At 45.3% G+C, this 16,228-nt stretch overlaps 1 protein-coding gene across 1 annotated transcript in view; it reads left to right on the top strand.

The window, feature by feature from the left end:
• The window catches only part of ASZ1 (ankyrin repeat, SAM and basic leucine zipper domain containing 1), a 995,454-nt gene that overhangs the window by 84,594 nt on the left and 894,632 nt on the right, over positions 1–16,228 (top strand). Inside the window, exon 3 of the mRNA XM_069228909.1 lies at positions 13,037–13,159. Within this exon, the coding sequence (XP_069085010.1) occupies positions 13,037–13,159 (123 nt within the window). The remainder of the gene's footprint in view (positions 1–13,036; positions 13,160–16,228) is intronic.

The following is a 16,228-nucleotide window of genomic DNA, read 5'->3' on the forward strand; positions in this document are numbered from 1 at the left end:
CGAATGTGATCATGTTGATTTTTCAAAAGGTTAATAATTCTCCACCTCCGTACTCCCAATACTTTAAGGACCTGTTATCAACTGGGGCTGTTTAATATGTCTTTGAATTTTAGTTTGTGGTATACGTTTATTTAATAAAAAAACAAACAGCGTGCTTGTTCTACATTTCTCTGCTAAACACAGCAGACCAAATGTGTCGGTGTGTTTCTCAAGTACTAATAATTACGTTTTCCTCTCTTGCCAGTCAGTTCCCTGAGTCCTCTTGCTATTTGTTTTGTTGCACTGTTCATGTTGCCTAATGCGAGGCATTGTCCACCAACAGCAATATCTTGTGCGTCTACACCAGAATATATTGTGGCCATCTTGACTTCATCAGACTGTGCCCATATCCCAAAATGGTTATGGTTATTGTGATGGTGACGTCTCAGTTATTCATATTGGAGGAGAATAGATTTTCAATTACCTAGTGCTTGAACGCACTTGCTAAAGATTGCTCTCCAGGGTTTGGATGCCAAATTTGTAAAATCATTCACCTCGATGTCAGGAACATTGAAGAGCATGCATTGGTTTCTCCTTGACCACATAGTCTGTGGCTAGTTGTGCCCGTACCTCCTCCCCACCCTCGTCCATAGTATAGACTTTTGTTCAGTGAGACAGTTACATAGGAGGTATGACAAAACATTGTATTTTAGTCCTCCAGTTTATTGGGATAGAAGTAGGATTTTATTATTTTTTTATTGTTATAAATATGCATAGACTGATGGAGCTTCTGTCTAGTTTTTATTTAGAGCACTGGGTCATGGATGCCCTTTCTGGGTTTTTTCACCTTCACCACAAGGATTATTGAGCTTTTGGTTGTATGCTACTGAAAGTTATCAGTATTAGCTGTCATACATTTTGGAAATCAGTTCATCGCATTTGAGCGCCACAACAGTTTATCCATTGCCAGGAAATGCTCTTTAATACAAAGATCTGTTTGTAGGGACCTTTGATGTATGGAGATTTCTTCTTTCTCAGCCTATAAACGTTGTGCAATTCTATGTCCGAGTTTAGAACTGGACTTACACTGCTGTGCAAAAAAGACCCACTAGGCTATCTTTGGAGTGGGCAATGCTAAATATTTTGATGATTTCTACCTGTAAATTATTTAAGACACTAACAGCAGGGCTTCCCATCACCCTCTCAGCCTCTTTTGAATTGTATCAGAATTGTAACAATGGGATATAAATCTATATTTTTATTCTAAATTGTGTTGCTATTCATGCAGCTCAATATAATTCCCTTCAGTTGGGACCACAGTTCTTTGTTTTTGAGGGTGACCATCTGCTCTCCTCTCCACTGCATCTATTATCCCAAGTCATCGATCTCTCCTCTAATTTCTGGGAGCATATACTTCAGTTAGGACCTTATGGAGCTGACTTCTGTTTTAATTTCTTAGAGACAATTGTCAGTGTAACTCCTTGTTACAGCTTCTTGTGGATGGTCATTTTTCAATTCCTTATAGTGTTTCTCTGGTGTCCCAATTGATAGTGTGTCTTTCACAGACACCTCGTCTCCTCCTTACTCCTCACTTTCTCCATGGAATACTCGCTGTACTTTAACCAGGGGTTTTTCTAAATCTTTGTTGGTGTGTTACTGAAGTCTCCCCAGAACTATGCAGTTAAGAAGTTAATCATCCTTCCACCAGGTATCAAACTGCAGATTTCTAATGTTGTGTTTCTACATGCACCATACTTCTTAGTTCAAACCCATAATAATCCAGACAATTCACTTTAGACAGGTTTCCTTTCCTCTTCACCAATGGCATAAAGCAGGCTGTAGTGTCAGTTGACTGGTTCCTGACGGCTTTGTTATAGGAATCCGATGCTAAAATGAATTTGCACAGAGCTATATCTATGTAGCTCCTAAGTAAATTCTCCTCCTCCCATGACCATCTGTTCACCAAAGATGCCACAGTGACCGTTAATGTGATAAGCCATAGGCTTAGTATGTCTCTGCCTGCCCCTGTATTCTAGGAGTCCCAAACCGAGCAGGATCTTCTGTTGACTGCTTGCACTCGGAGGTAACATCTCTTCATTCCCTTATGATGACCAGGTTATATGCATTGTGTACCAGCTTGCCGGCCTCAGAGGGCTGAATTGGCACTCTCCTTCCCCTTCACGCCTTTTAGCAGAAATAACTCCAGCTCGTTGTGCTATGCTTTGACTCTGCTGCAAAGAGATAACCCATCTCTGATTCGGTTAACTTTTTACTCTGCAACAGTTTATGAAATAGCGGTTCCACATGCAAAAAAATGCATGCCACACAACCAGTTTATTGAATGCGGCTTCTGAGTTCTTCTCATGAAATCTTTCATTCCAACTTTACCAGGTCCAGTCATCACACCCTCATTCTTCTCAAGAACCTATGTAAGGAATAACCTGCCTCCACCATACGTCACTTGCTGCACCTTTGCTAGAGAGCCCTTAATGTGGCTTGCTTCAACGACCCTGCTACCCAAAAATCCAGTAGTCTCATTAGACATGGCGTCGCGTAGGCTCTCATTATTCTAATGAGACTACTGGATTTTTGGGTAGCAGCGTCGTTCTCAATGTGGGGGACTAAGTCTAACCCAAGGAGAAGGACCCTTGTCACCTTCAATCCGGTTTTGCTCCGGCTAACTAGCAGTGCCTCATCTCTCCCAAAGGGAAGGGATGATTGGGCAGCCGAGCGCATGACATTTTAGAGCTTCTCAGAGAAGTCGTGGTCACTCAGATCCCAACCAGTTCTCTCATACCAAGTGTGGTCTCATATACAAATGACAGAGGCAGTTTAAGTTTTATAGATTGATTTAATAAAACAACTGCATTTTAGATAACAAGGCGTGAGCCGCAATAACCAGAACCATACAACACAGTAGGATTGAAATAGTAACGAGGAGAGTGAAACAAAGAAATAACGCTATCATAGTGTTACCAGATTACGTTCTCTCTTCTAAGTTCTATTTTGAGCACAGCATGTTAAGCTCTAAGCTTGCCTTTCAGATTCCCCAGGAGGACATCAACCCTCATACCTGAGCAATGGCCTGTGATCTGGATCGGCATCTGCAACAGGGCAGGCAGCGTCTAGTTGTGGTTCCCTGGTCGCAATCTCCCTCTTGTCATTTAAACCTTCACTATAAGTTTTGAGTCTAAACACCCATCATTGTTCAATTTTAAATAAATATTTGGGATCGTTGATGTTGTATCTCGGCACCTGTAGTACAATCCACCACATATCGTCAGGGCCATGCTTGGCTTCAAAAAAGTGTGAACTTAGTTTTGTTGTAATGCGGGAGCATCTAATGTTGCTCCGATGTTCGTTGATCCTCTCTTTTACCGGATGGGTTGTCATCCCAATGTACATCAAATTGCAAGGACAGGAGATAAAATAAATGCATTGTTGTGTGTTGCAATTTGTGTGTTTATTCAAATGCCAAGTACCAAAATGATTCAAGTCCAATCTGTCAATTTGTTTAGTGAGTGAGCAGACGTTACAGGAGCCACATGGGTAATGTCCAGTGACCGGAGGCAAGTTCCATAAAGTAGATTGTCTAACTGGGTCCTGTTGTGAGCGAGGACGAGTGTGGGCAACCAAATCTCGTATATTGGGAGATCTTTTGAAAGCAAATAGGGGCCTCGGAATCTGGGTGCCGCCACTCTGTAGGATATTCCAATGTTTATTGATGAGTTTTTTTTTTTTTACAGAGTTGGACAGAGGGGTGTACTTGGAAACACACGTCAAACGTTTTTCCGGTTCCCTAAGCACGAGTGCCAATAGTGCATCTCTATGATTGTTACGAGCCCTCTTATAAGCAGGATTGATGATATTTTTAGGATCACGTCAATTGGTCAGTTTCTGTTTAAGGTCAAGAGCCTGAATGTCAAAAGATTGGACTGAGCTGCAGTTGCGACGTAACCTAAGAAATTGGCCAACAGGTAGATTGTTACGCAGGGCCTTAGGGTGATGGCTATAGTACAGAAGTAAGCTGTTACGGTCCCTAAGGCCCTGCATGACAATCTACCTGTTGGCCAGTTTCTTAGGTTACGCCGCAACTGCAGCTCAGTCCAATCTTATTTGTTCTGCCAAGGTGCCCAGGATCATCCACAGATGCTTTTAGACTGGGTTAGAGTAGAGCGCTGCAGAAACACGTCAGTCCATGACCACCAGGCAATGCACTAATTAATATATTTAAAAGAAAATCACATGGCCCATTTTCCAGAGTACCTGTGTGTTTATTTTGCCCATTCCGTGCAGAGCACAGAGTTCCAAAAAAGCTCCACAAAGTGACGCAGAGCTTTTTCTCTTGTGCAGCTCGCCAACATCAAGTTGGCAAGCTAGAGAAATCATTATGTTGGGGAATGCGAGCAAGATTTCTGAACGCGGGCGGTCACGGCTGGTCGGTACTGCCCACATTGAGAAAGCTGCAGCTTGCGTTGAGGGAGCTGCTGCTTGACTAGAAAATCTAATTAAGCAGCAGAAAGAGCTTAGCACCCTCTGTCGCTCTGCATGATGCCGTTCGCTCTGATTTTATAGTGCAGGAGAAACTCCGGGCGCTGAAAATCGCAGGACTTCACGTAGTGCGGTGGAGTTTTTTCGGCACTATGCAGAGTTCCACGTAGCAGAAGTCTGCAAACTCCACCCAGGCCTAGTTTATTCCTCTACACGTTTAGCCTCTCAGATCGGAGGTTTTTGTAGAGTGACATCAACGCTGTGCCTGCTGTTGGTGATTCTCCTTGTATTCTTCAGCGTTAGATGATCTGTAGGTTTACTAGATTTTCTTGGCACCGATGTGCTTGACATCTAGCAACACATGGCGCTCCTCCATTCACACTTGCTTTCCTTGTAATTTATTCAATGAAAGATAAATGAGAGGAAGCTGAATGGAGGATTAAGTAAAGTTTATACTATATTTCTGTAATAAATGTTATGGATTAGAAATGTGTAGGACAAACATTCCCTTACAGTGTGAATTGTTTTTACCAATTAGAGAGTGCAGACTATGTGTTAAGACCATTCTTGTGATCTAGGTGGTTGGTCAGTGGTTGCAGAGCATGTTGATGAGATAACTTGTCTGAGATCTACAAAAACTGGGGGGGGGGGGGGATTAGTTTTCTAAAGAGCGTTTCTATATATATATATGAACCAGGTGTTAAAAACCTGTGTGCATGTGAGTGTTTTTTATTTTATTAAATGACTAAGTTTATCTTACCCACCTACACTGGAGTCAATTTGTTTGCTACTGACAATTAAGAACTTGCGATGAATCGTGAAATGGCCCTGATGTGTTCATGGACATGCTGAATCCATATGAATGGGTGTATGCACTGTAAGAAATTGGGTTATAAGTTGTGCATGATGTTAGGATTGTGTAAGTAATTGGTCCACAGTTTCCTCTTTCTGGGAGCCAAGTACCCCATTGTAGCTCTTAACTCTTTCAGGGTAGTGAAGCAAAGCAGTCCAAGTTTACTCAAGAGAGGTGGTGTGGGCTAGCATTCACCATTTGGTGCCACTAATCACCATTTGGTGACAGACAGTAATGACACTCAATAAATGACTGTCCAATCAGTGCTTTTTCTTTGGAAAAAGGAAAAGTGCATTTATGACGCACATGCACACTACCTAATACTATGCATTATTTGACAGATAAGAACATTAGGCAGATTGAAAATACCTAAAGTGACATTCTGTAATCACATTTGACCCCTACCAAGTCATGACCGACCAATTTGCAGTACCCCCACAGCTATACCAGATAGAAGATCACAATATAAGGTGGCATCACATGTAATGAACCAGGCATGTGGGCTTTGTCATAGGGTGATCCAAACAACATAAAAGGCAAGCCTATTGGTTGTGTCAAATAGTCATCACTTAAAAATATAAGGCAAGCCCATTTGTCTTCCTCAGAGGTTTATCACACAAAAAGACCAATAAGCCACATGCTCTAAATACCATCATTTTATCACCATAATCAATAACCATGTTTAAATGCATCATTACCAATAAAGTATTTCAGTGTTTATAAAACAAAACACTGTCAGCCATATATTGTCAATATTGTATTTAAAATAAACATACCCTTTTCTGTCTTTCTCATATACCTTTAGGTCGCAAAATATGCAGCCATAAGACCAACCGCTAGAGGTTGCTGCGCTTGCGTTCTAGCCTTAGGACTGTTTGAAATGGTGAAGAAAATGTCTGGGGATCATAAATTTTCTAACTTCAGAAACAAATATCAGTTTTCCAAAGTTTCTGAATGGGAGCACTGCTGTAGCCCCAAGCACTTCCTTAGAAATAGTGATGATTGCCCCCGCTATCCTTGGGGTAGCACAAAAGGCAGGAAAACATGAAAATAAACCTCTCTCAAGTATATTTTATTAGCAGCTTGGCTGCTTCCTTCAGCTGCGTGGCCTTGCTCCGTGTGGTTTCTTCTTTTTTTCTTTTTTTTTTCTCTTTCTCAGAGTGGGTGTGCCCAATCCCACTCGAGACATCCCGGACATGGTTCCCGCATTCTGGTAGAATAGGGAGCCCAGTCCTGTGCGGTACATCTGGCTTCCTGCCTGGCCGGCTTTGTCTCGGCTGGTGTAAGAGCAGTCATTCTTCTCCCTCCCTGCTCCATGCAGGCAAGGTATTTCTGTTGTATTGGCTACCATGCTCTCCCTGCACAAGCGCATAGGTGGGGTGGGGTCGAGGCTACTGCCACTTGGGGTCCACAATGTCATTTCTTCTTCGTCTTTTCTTTGTCACGGTCTGGAGTTTGGGTCCCATGCCTCCTTTTGTGAAGAGCCAACCCATGGGAGAATTAACCACCAAAAGCTTGTGCCGGCCCCAGGGCATTGGCTCACCACAGGGGTAAAATTTAGGCGGGGTGGCAGAGCTCCACGCACTTTGTTGCTCATAAGGGGGGGTGGTCAGCATACAAATCCTTTTAGAGGCAATATCTCAGGCCCTGAGAGTGCAGCTTGGAAGACCTTGGGCTCAAGGCCTGGCCTCTGAAGTAGCACACTTTGTAGGGAGGTGGTTCCACTGGCTACCTGTGCCAGCTTGCCTCCTGGTCTTTGCCTCTAGTGCTATTCTCCTCCTGCAGGGCACAGAAGTCCAGATCTTCACTAAACTGGTCCCAGCAGCGAACCAGCTTCCCTGGCCCTGGAGAGTCCTACAGATTCTGGGGTCAGCTGTGGGCAGAGACCTTAGTCCCTTTAGGGCATCAGGGAACTTGTCCTTCCAGCTTTTCATGAAGTTGCTGCTATTGTAATCAAGGTCCAGAGGCCAACTCGTTCTCTCCCTTGTGCATGCTTTTTTTTTCTTCCAACTAGCGGTAGAAGATTCTATAAGTCAGCTGCCCATGGCCAATCCTAGAGTGCCACATCACCCCTCCACCGCTATCACAACCATCCTGATTAGCATGCTGGGAAAATTGAAGATGGCACCGTCAAAAGGTCTGTATTCACATCTCATCTGCAGGCCTCAGCTCTTCTACTAGCTGACATCACTCCCAGGGACTTTCCCACCAAAACTTCAAAGTGTAGCCGCCAGTTGTGTGGGCATACCGCTTTGTTCACTGGCCCTGTGGCTGACCCAACACTGCTACAGTGTAACAGCTAATTAACAGGTGCAGATTTTCCTCCCCACCCCTTCCTCATTAGGAGCTGGGTGAAACATGATTGGTTAGTCCTTGTGTTAGGAGGACGTTGTTTCCTCTCCTAGGGAGCAGAGTATTTAAATTAAGACTCATAAGGTGAAGATTATTGGGACCTGCATAATCAAACCTGACACACGTTTCACCCCAGTTGGATACCTTACTGGACTTTGTAGGCATAAGGGAAGCAAAATTGCACTATAAGGCAGATTTACCCCATGTGTATAATATAGTGATACTGCAGATAAACCAGTAAACCATACTGACCATACCTGGGGGGTACCCACTACTATAAAACCTATCCCAGGTAAACATCTAACCTTGCAGAGTCCCCTCTGCACCAGGCTACATGTAACCACGTTTGGGGATGTGCACAACTGTAGTGCACATGTGTTTGAGTGTAACCAGCCAAGTGCCCCTTACCCTAACTGCATTGCACTTGCCTTATCTTAAAAGGCAGACACTGGCATATGATTACCGTGGGTGAGACACAAATAGTGAGACTCCCCCCATAGTAAAGAGTTCAGAACTGGGTGATCAAAAAAGCACAAAATATGGACATATAAAGAGATGGAATTCACTTGTAACATTAGCAATATGGTGGGCCTAGAAATCAAAGGGAAAGGTTGAGTGATGCTTGCTCTCTAGCAAGAGGCTGAAGTAGGCACAGAAAGAAAGACACCTGAGACCTGCCAAATAGGAAACATTCTCTCAGAGCCACAGGCAAATATTACTGTGTCAATCCATCTGAATGGATGTGTTTAGCTATGTGGTTGACCTAGAAATCAAAGGGAATAGTTGGGAGTGATTCAAGCTTGCTAATGCGAGGTCGAAGTGGGATTAGGAAGGAGGACATGCTGAGACCTGTCAAACTATAAAAATACGTTACATTCAGAACCATAGCCAATATTACTGTCACATTGGGTGAGAGCCCAGCATTGCTTGCTATGCCGTGCATGAACATGTTTTACATAGTCTAGCTAGACACTTTTCTACTACCAGCACCTAGACTCTTGTCCATGCAGCGAGGGTAGAATCCTTTTTTTTCTATAGTTTTTGATAGACATTTCTAGCTGCGGATTACTTACCTTTTGAATATTTCCTGTGTGTCAGAATGGATCCAGAAACTATTCAGCTGTACCTGTATGCACCGTTAGGTGGTGCCATTTGACTCCACACTGATGCATTCTGCTCCATAAATGATGTGCAGAGTCTATATAGGCTCCATCCCTGCTTGCTGACATCAGTTCCTTTCTTTCCATTCCCCCAGACATGGATAGAGATATACCTCGGGATATACCTCGCCTATCTTTGAGACCTCTACCTTACTCAAAGAATTTGCTTTACATTGTGTAAAGGACATGACACCTCACAAATTAATAGGTTTCAAACCATGTAAGGACTGTTGCATACAAATGTTTGTGACAGATCCTCACCAAGAATACAACTCGGTGCCAACACTGATCCAAGTCGAACGTTTGGTCCTGTTCGAGATCCAGAAGCCTTTGGAGCAGTTCCAGTAGTTGGTCTTCCTCTTGATCCAAATCTACGGGTAAGTTCAAGGAAAACACTCAAGGAATCGCTAAGTGGCACTCAACTCCTTCCTCATCATTTGCACTCCCTTGGGAAGGCACAGGGGCTGCACCATACATCTCAATCTTGCTGCTCAAGCTGTTTGACTTTGCAGCAGATGTAAGAGTTCGGAACAGCCCTGCTTTCTCAGATCCTTGCTGATTCCCTCTGGTCCCACCGAGCTGAGATGTTCTCCATCTGGATTACCACCAGGGGGTTCACCCTCAGCCCCAGCTGGACCCTCTGAGTCCATAACAGGCCGCTTCCGGCTCCACTCTTGACTCTACATCTGTCACCACAGTCAACAACGGTTCCTTGCACCTCGTCTCTGACTCCATCGATAGAAGACAAGGGCCCAGTTTTTCTCTCTGGTGTTTAGTTAGGACCTTGATTGAAGTCACACCCAGCTGCCATAGAGGCTCCATGCCCCCCTCTTGATCTGCCTCTATAACAACAGCACACCCTGAATTCCCTGTTTGGCATTGATTTGGATAACAATTACGATGCGGTGATGAAATTGGCCAGCTTTATCAGGAAGAGAATTAATGTGAAGGCCTGCAGGAGACTAGTGGTCTTGATACCTCTCCTGAGCCTGGTCTCCTGTCACCCCTGTGCACCGTCAATGAGGACAGTGGTTCCTGTACTATGGTTATGCGTAGGATGGCCAAAGTTTTTGATCTTCAGCTCCCCACCTTAGAGGTCTAGACCAATGTTCTTACTGAGGTTCTTCCGCCTGGGACAGACATCTACTGAGCCCCTTTTGTTGGGGGCATGGGTCAAACCTTGCTCTGCCCCTCCAATAAATGGCTAACCTGGACAACGTCACTGTCTGGCCCTTGGCAACACTTCCTTTCTATATCTCAATACCCCTCACCTGAAAGCTTGGTGGTGCAGGCATCAGCAAACAAGACTAATCCCAACTCATTCCTGACTAACACTCCGATAAGGAGTCAAAACGGGTGGAGATGGAAGAGGGTTTTCTCATCTATCAGCTTGGTGCTTAGGTCAGTGAATGCCAGCTGCCTTCTGGGGTGCTATTCTCACTCCCTTTGGGACTCAGTGGCTCAAGTCCTTCCAGGTGTCCCGGGTGACCTCCAACGTATCCCTCGCCTATACCATAGAGGATGGTCGCAACACAGCCAAGTTCACAATTTGTTGTGGCTTTGAAACAACCACTTCCATTGGGTGGGGCGTTGGTAACAGTGTCTCCAATTGCCGCCAGGCTTGGCTGTGGTCTACCACTTTTTTCAGGCGTCAATCAGTCATCCATCTTAGATATGCTGTTTGATGGAACTCACCTGTTTGGGAACAATGCATGCTCCGCTCTTGAGCTTTTCAAGGAGAGCAGTGTAATGGCACGCTCCCAGGGCTTATCTGCCAGCTGCATCAGCTCTACCATTCCTTTTGTGACTTGGCAGAGGTATCCCATGCTGCCAGCCAATCCAACACTAGCACTACATTCTGGATTACAGTTGGGTAGACTCTTATGCTGCTGAAACTGATGCCAAGCATACCAGGTGACATATGCAGGCTCTGCAGTGGTATCTGACGTCTCAATGGGCCCATCATCAAGGGGACTATTGCTTCATGTTGACAGCCTTCATTCCATTCATCAAGGGGAGACTGGTAAAGGTGCTCACATACAACACCACCACCATGTGGTCTGGTAACAGTCTTGGCAGGGTGGGGTCACGGACCCTGTGCTAGGAGGCCCTGGACCTCTGGAAATGGCTGGCCAACCAAGGGATTTTCCTGGTGGTGAACCACCTGGAAGGGTAGTCAAATTACAGAGCAGATGAGCTTGGCTGACGCCACCTAGCGTATCACAAGTGGCAGTTGCACCTGGAAGTGATGCAAGCCCTCTTTTGTGAATGGGGAAAAAACCTTGGCTCAGTCTGTTTGTGCGATGTCAGCACTTCTGCAAGTCAGAGTTTTCAAGGTGTCTCTTTCTCAGAGGCTCGTTCTGTTTCATGTGGAACTCTGGAATTCTTATTGCCATTCACCCAAGACCACTGCTGCCTAGAGTTCTCAGAAGATCAGGACCAGCCAGGCCCAAGGCATCCAAGTGGGACCAGATTGAGCACAAATAGTTTGGTATCTAGAACTTCTGGCCTTGAGCATCTGATCAAGCTGCCCCTCTGAGAGGATCTGCTGTTGCAGCAGCAGGGCAGGGTTTGGGCCTTTCGTAAATTCCACCTCCATGCTTGGCGATTGAGTGACAATAGCGGACACCTTCAACCTTCCTCCTGAAGTGGTTCATGTCACCTTGACATCCAGGCTTCCCTCGACAAAAACTATTTGCCTTTTGGGACAGATTTTTGGCTTGGTGCGGTACTCGATGGATTGACCCCTCCATGCATCTGATGTTTTGTTATTTGTTTTCTCCTTACCCCAGCATGGCCCTCATTGTTTAAGCCTCTAGTTACACCTCTTTTTGAAATGTTTACATTCATTTCCTTCCTCCCTCTTTGTCATGCCACAGTGAGACCTTAATTTGGTTCTTGTGTTTGTGTACTCCCTTCGAGCTGCTTCACTGCTGCTCCTTGCGGCTTCTCACTCTCAAGGCAGTGTTCCTCATCACCATAGCATTGACATGGAGTGTTCAGGCTCTCTGTCATCTTGCCATATACCACCTTCTTCCCCAGCTGATTTTGAGGACAGAGGCATCCTTCTTGCTTAAGGTTGTGACACCATTCCACCTCAGACAGAACATGAGCTTGACGGTGTTCTGTGGTTCGCCTCAGTCTTCTAAGAAGGAGGAGAGACTCCAGCACTGGGACTATGGCAGGGCTCTGCAGAAGAGAACTGTCTCCCATTGGATTATGCTCTGCATTAACATCTGCTACTCATTGGCCAAAAAGCAGCCTCCGGAAGGACTGCATGCTGATCCTACAAGGGCCAAAGCTGCTACCACTGTGTTTAGTTGTAGTGTCCCTCTCCTGGACATTTGTTAGGCCCTTACATGGGGGACCCTCCATACATTCACAAAGCACTAATGTCTGGACAGTCTGGTTCAACGAAGGGGGCATTTTGCCTGCTCAGTCCTGCTAGACTTTCTGATCTAAGTTCTTCCACAGACCCACCTCCATATAGTTACTGCTTTGCTGTCTGTTCAGAAGGTGAGAAATCCGTGGCAAGAAGTCTATCGGAACAACAAGCTACTTGCCTTTGGTAATACTCTTTCTGGTAGACACTATATAGCTGCAGATTGTTTACTGACCCTCCTGTCCTCACCCTTCTGTGGTTGTACTTTATCTAGTAATGAGATAGGTAGGAATCTGCACACTGGTCATACCAATTTGCTTTTGGGGCTGTACTTTAGGGGACTCAAACACTCTTGAAAGCAGCTGTGATAGCGCTCTGGAGTGACACCGATGTAAGATTCACATGTCATTTTTGGAGCAGAATGGCATAGGTGTGGAACAGCACAGCACCACCCACTGGTGCACAGAAGTACTGCTTAAAAGTTTCAGGATCCAGCCCTGTGCCTAGGGAATACTTTATTTAAAAAATGTTTTTTTAAAAAGGAGGAATCTGTGGCTAGATATTCTCTACCAGAAAGAGTTTAACCAAAGGTAAGTAACATGCTCTTTAAGACAAAGCTTCTGATTATCTTATGTGCCGATATCCCACCTGCTCCTATTAAAGGTATTTTTTTCTTCCCGTTTTAGCTGATTTTTTTAACAGTAGCCATAGTACTGATGAAACGTTATTTATTCAGAGTTTTGACTGTTGGATGTGGAAAATATAGTTGCATAGATTCATTTAGCCATAACTATTCCATCTGTCCTTTTGCTCTGATAGGAGTTGATGTGGAATCACGTTTTAAGTTTGGGTGGACACCTTTGATGTATGCTGCTAGTGTTGCAAATCTGGAAATGGCCCGTCTTCTTCTTGACAGGGGTGCTAATGCAAGCTTTGATAAGGGTAAGTTGTTTCTAATAATACATTTTCTTGTATGTTCTCACTGTAGATTGTCTCCACTTTTTCTCTGTTAGCATGTGACAAGAACCCTCTTAAAAACTGTGAAAATATTGAATGATGCTAGACAGAATACATTGTCTCATTGTATGTGAAAGATGTGTTGCGGTTTCTCAAGGACCCCTCCATAATTCCACATGGCGCACACATTTAATAACTTTGTGGAAGTCTGGGGAGTGAGAGTAAACTGGCAGAAATCATTTTTGTTCCCTCTGCTCTTCGGTGCACCAAAACCTAGACTCTAAATGTGGGATGCTACAATCACTGGCAGCCCTGAATGTTATGGTACCTGGGGGTGAAAGTTTATCACCATGAGGACAGGAATATCGCTGATACGGCATTGACCCCCTGGAATCAGATGATATTCTAGAGACCTCTGCCATTGATGGTGACAGGCTGCAACACCCAGTCAAAAAAATGGTGATGCTTCCCCAGCTCTTATATTTCTTTACGAACCTCCCACTGCTTTTTCCCTCAAGGAAATTCTTTTGCAACTTGATTGCCTCACTGGGTGATTTCATCTGGTGCAAGAGCCACAGGAGAGTCCCAGTGGCCAAGCTTTGTCTTCCCGTATATAGGGGGAGCCCCAAAAACTGAGCACTATTATCTTGCAGCACATTTGCAGTGGGTTTGTCATTGGCTGATAGAGCACTGTTTAGAGGACACAGCTTCTACTTTACCACCATCAAGCATGGATGGGCAATTGGGGTTGTTCTGCCTGCAGTCAAAGGCGCCCCCATTCTCACCTAATATCTATGACTTGCTGATTTGATGCCTACACAGAGGCTTGTGTCTCACAACAACACTTGTCCCTTATACCCCAACACTTCTGTTGGTGGGATTCCCTAGAAACACAGGCCTCCTCACCAATTCTGTTTTATGACAATGACACGCTGTTGACCTGCAGATGGTGGGAGACTTGTATCGAGAAGAACACCTGTTATCAGTTGATGAGCTTATTTCACTGACCAGTCTACAGGCCAATTCTTAACTTATAGGTTATTGATACATACAGTTCGAACTGCATGGGCTGTTGACCACACTTTGACACAGTCATGCAGTACCTCGGAAGTATGGATGGTGGCCTACACCTCATTAGTTTGCTGACCAGAGCCTTCTGTGAACAAACATGGATCTCCTTAGTGGAGTTTAATTCTGCTTGGGACGTGCACTTGAGAAATGAGTTCCATTGCAAACAATGGAGCAGGGTGCTGGCGTACCTGGAAGTAATCTCAAGAAATGTGAGGTTTAACTTGATTCACCTGATATCATCAATGGGTACTTCCTGGTACTGAAGTATGCTGTCCGCAATGTGTTCCTTCAAGCGCAAACCTGCTCTATATGCTGTGCGGCTGCTCTCTGTTGCCTGAATTGTGGTCAGCGATAACTCAGTTAAAGCAAGTATTGGGTATCCACTCACTGTACACTTTGGAAGTTTGCACACCTCTCCTTTTGATGCCCTAAGAAAAGGAAGCGATAGCTAACATCCTTGCTCTAGCCATATTGCTTACAAAACCTATAACCACCGGTCATTGGAAGACCACTAGACTCCCTTTTATGGCTGTATGGAGGCAGTGCTCTCTCTATAGGCTGAAGCAGAAGGTAAGGTACTACCATGAGAAGAAGTACAATGTTGTCGGACATCTCCTCCTGCGAAACTAGGAGGAATTCCTTGCTACTTTTCAGTCCCTGCCTAAAGATGACAGGTTTCCACTCTGAATCCTTATTAGATACCAGATTGACCAATTGTAGAATCATGATTCTGCTGATTCAATTTTTACAACCTTTACCTCATTGATTGCTTGTAGTCTCAGCTTGCCACTGCCCGTTACCTTTCTTTTTATGGTTCACATTTGTTGTATTGTCATTGGAAGCAATTGCAGTTAAATCAAAAACTTTGGCGACATAGAGCCTGACCATGAAATTAGACAAACACCCCCAACAACAGTTCAACAACCCCTCTCCTACCTTCCATTCCCACCCCCCCCACGTCCCTCACCCCAAGGTATTCAAACTCCCGTGGTGTGCCGCCTGCAGCCTGAGTGAGTTGAGCGCATGGATGCTGGGATGCGTATTTGTTCAATGGAGTTGACCCCCCCCCCCCACGACATACACACACATTCACGCACCATCATACACATGCATACACACACTTATACCCACATTCACCCATGCGTGCATACATCCATTCACACACACATCCACACATACTTACATACACGCACCCACGCATTCACACAACACAACATACACGGACACTCGCAACCATGCATGCACACATGCCACACATCAGCATGCACGCACACACAAACATACACCCCCCCACACACATACATGCACAACACCCCCCACCCCACCCCCTCCCCTGTCGGAACACCTGACTTACCTTTTGTGAGGGGGTCCTCCAGCAGGAGACGGGACGGGGCACTGCTGCCAGCAGAACACCGCCAGACCGTATCATGGGTCATGATGCGGTCTGCGGCGGTCTACTGCCATATCGCTGTTGCTGGCAGCAGCGCCACCTTACCGCCGCTGGCCGCCAAGACCGCAGCCAGAATTCCGCCATCCTTCTGGCAGAATTCCGGCTGCGGTCATAATATGGCAGATGGTAGGTACCCACTGCGACAGTGTTTTGGCAGCCGTCGCCGCGGCGTTAGGCGGTCAATACCGCCAATGTTATAATGAGGGCCTATATGTCTGTCACCTTTCTCCGTAACCAACTACTTCTCAAACTCTGTCAATGGCCGAGAGGCACCGGTCCGAATGGCGGGGTTCATGAGCCAGTGCCCTACTTTCACATACCGTAACCATTTGGTCTCTGGGAGACCATAATCCCTTTTTAATTGTTCAAATAGAATAGCTCCTTCTTTGGTGAAGAAGTGACCTATCGACCTACATCCTGCCTCGTCCCACAAGTGGAATGCTGTTTGGTCAAGGCTGGGGGTCAAGTCAGCGTTGCACGTTATGGGCATTATGTGTGAGGGGAGAACTGTGAAAATCCCCGTCGGCTTGCTG

The sequence above is a fragment of the Pleurodeles waltl genome, chromosome 4_1, assembly GCF_031143425.1.
Source record: "Pleurodeles waltl isolate 20211129_DDA chromosome 4_1, aPleWal1.hap1.20221129, whole genome shotgun sequence".
Lineage (NCBI taxonomy): Eukaryota > Metazoa > Chordata > Amphibia > Caudata > Salamandridae > Pleurodeles > Pleurodeles waltl.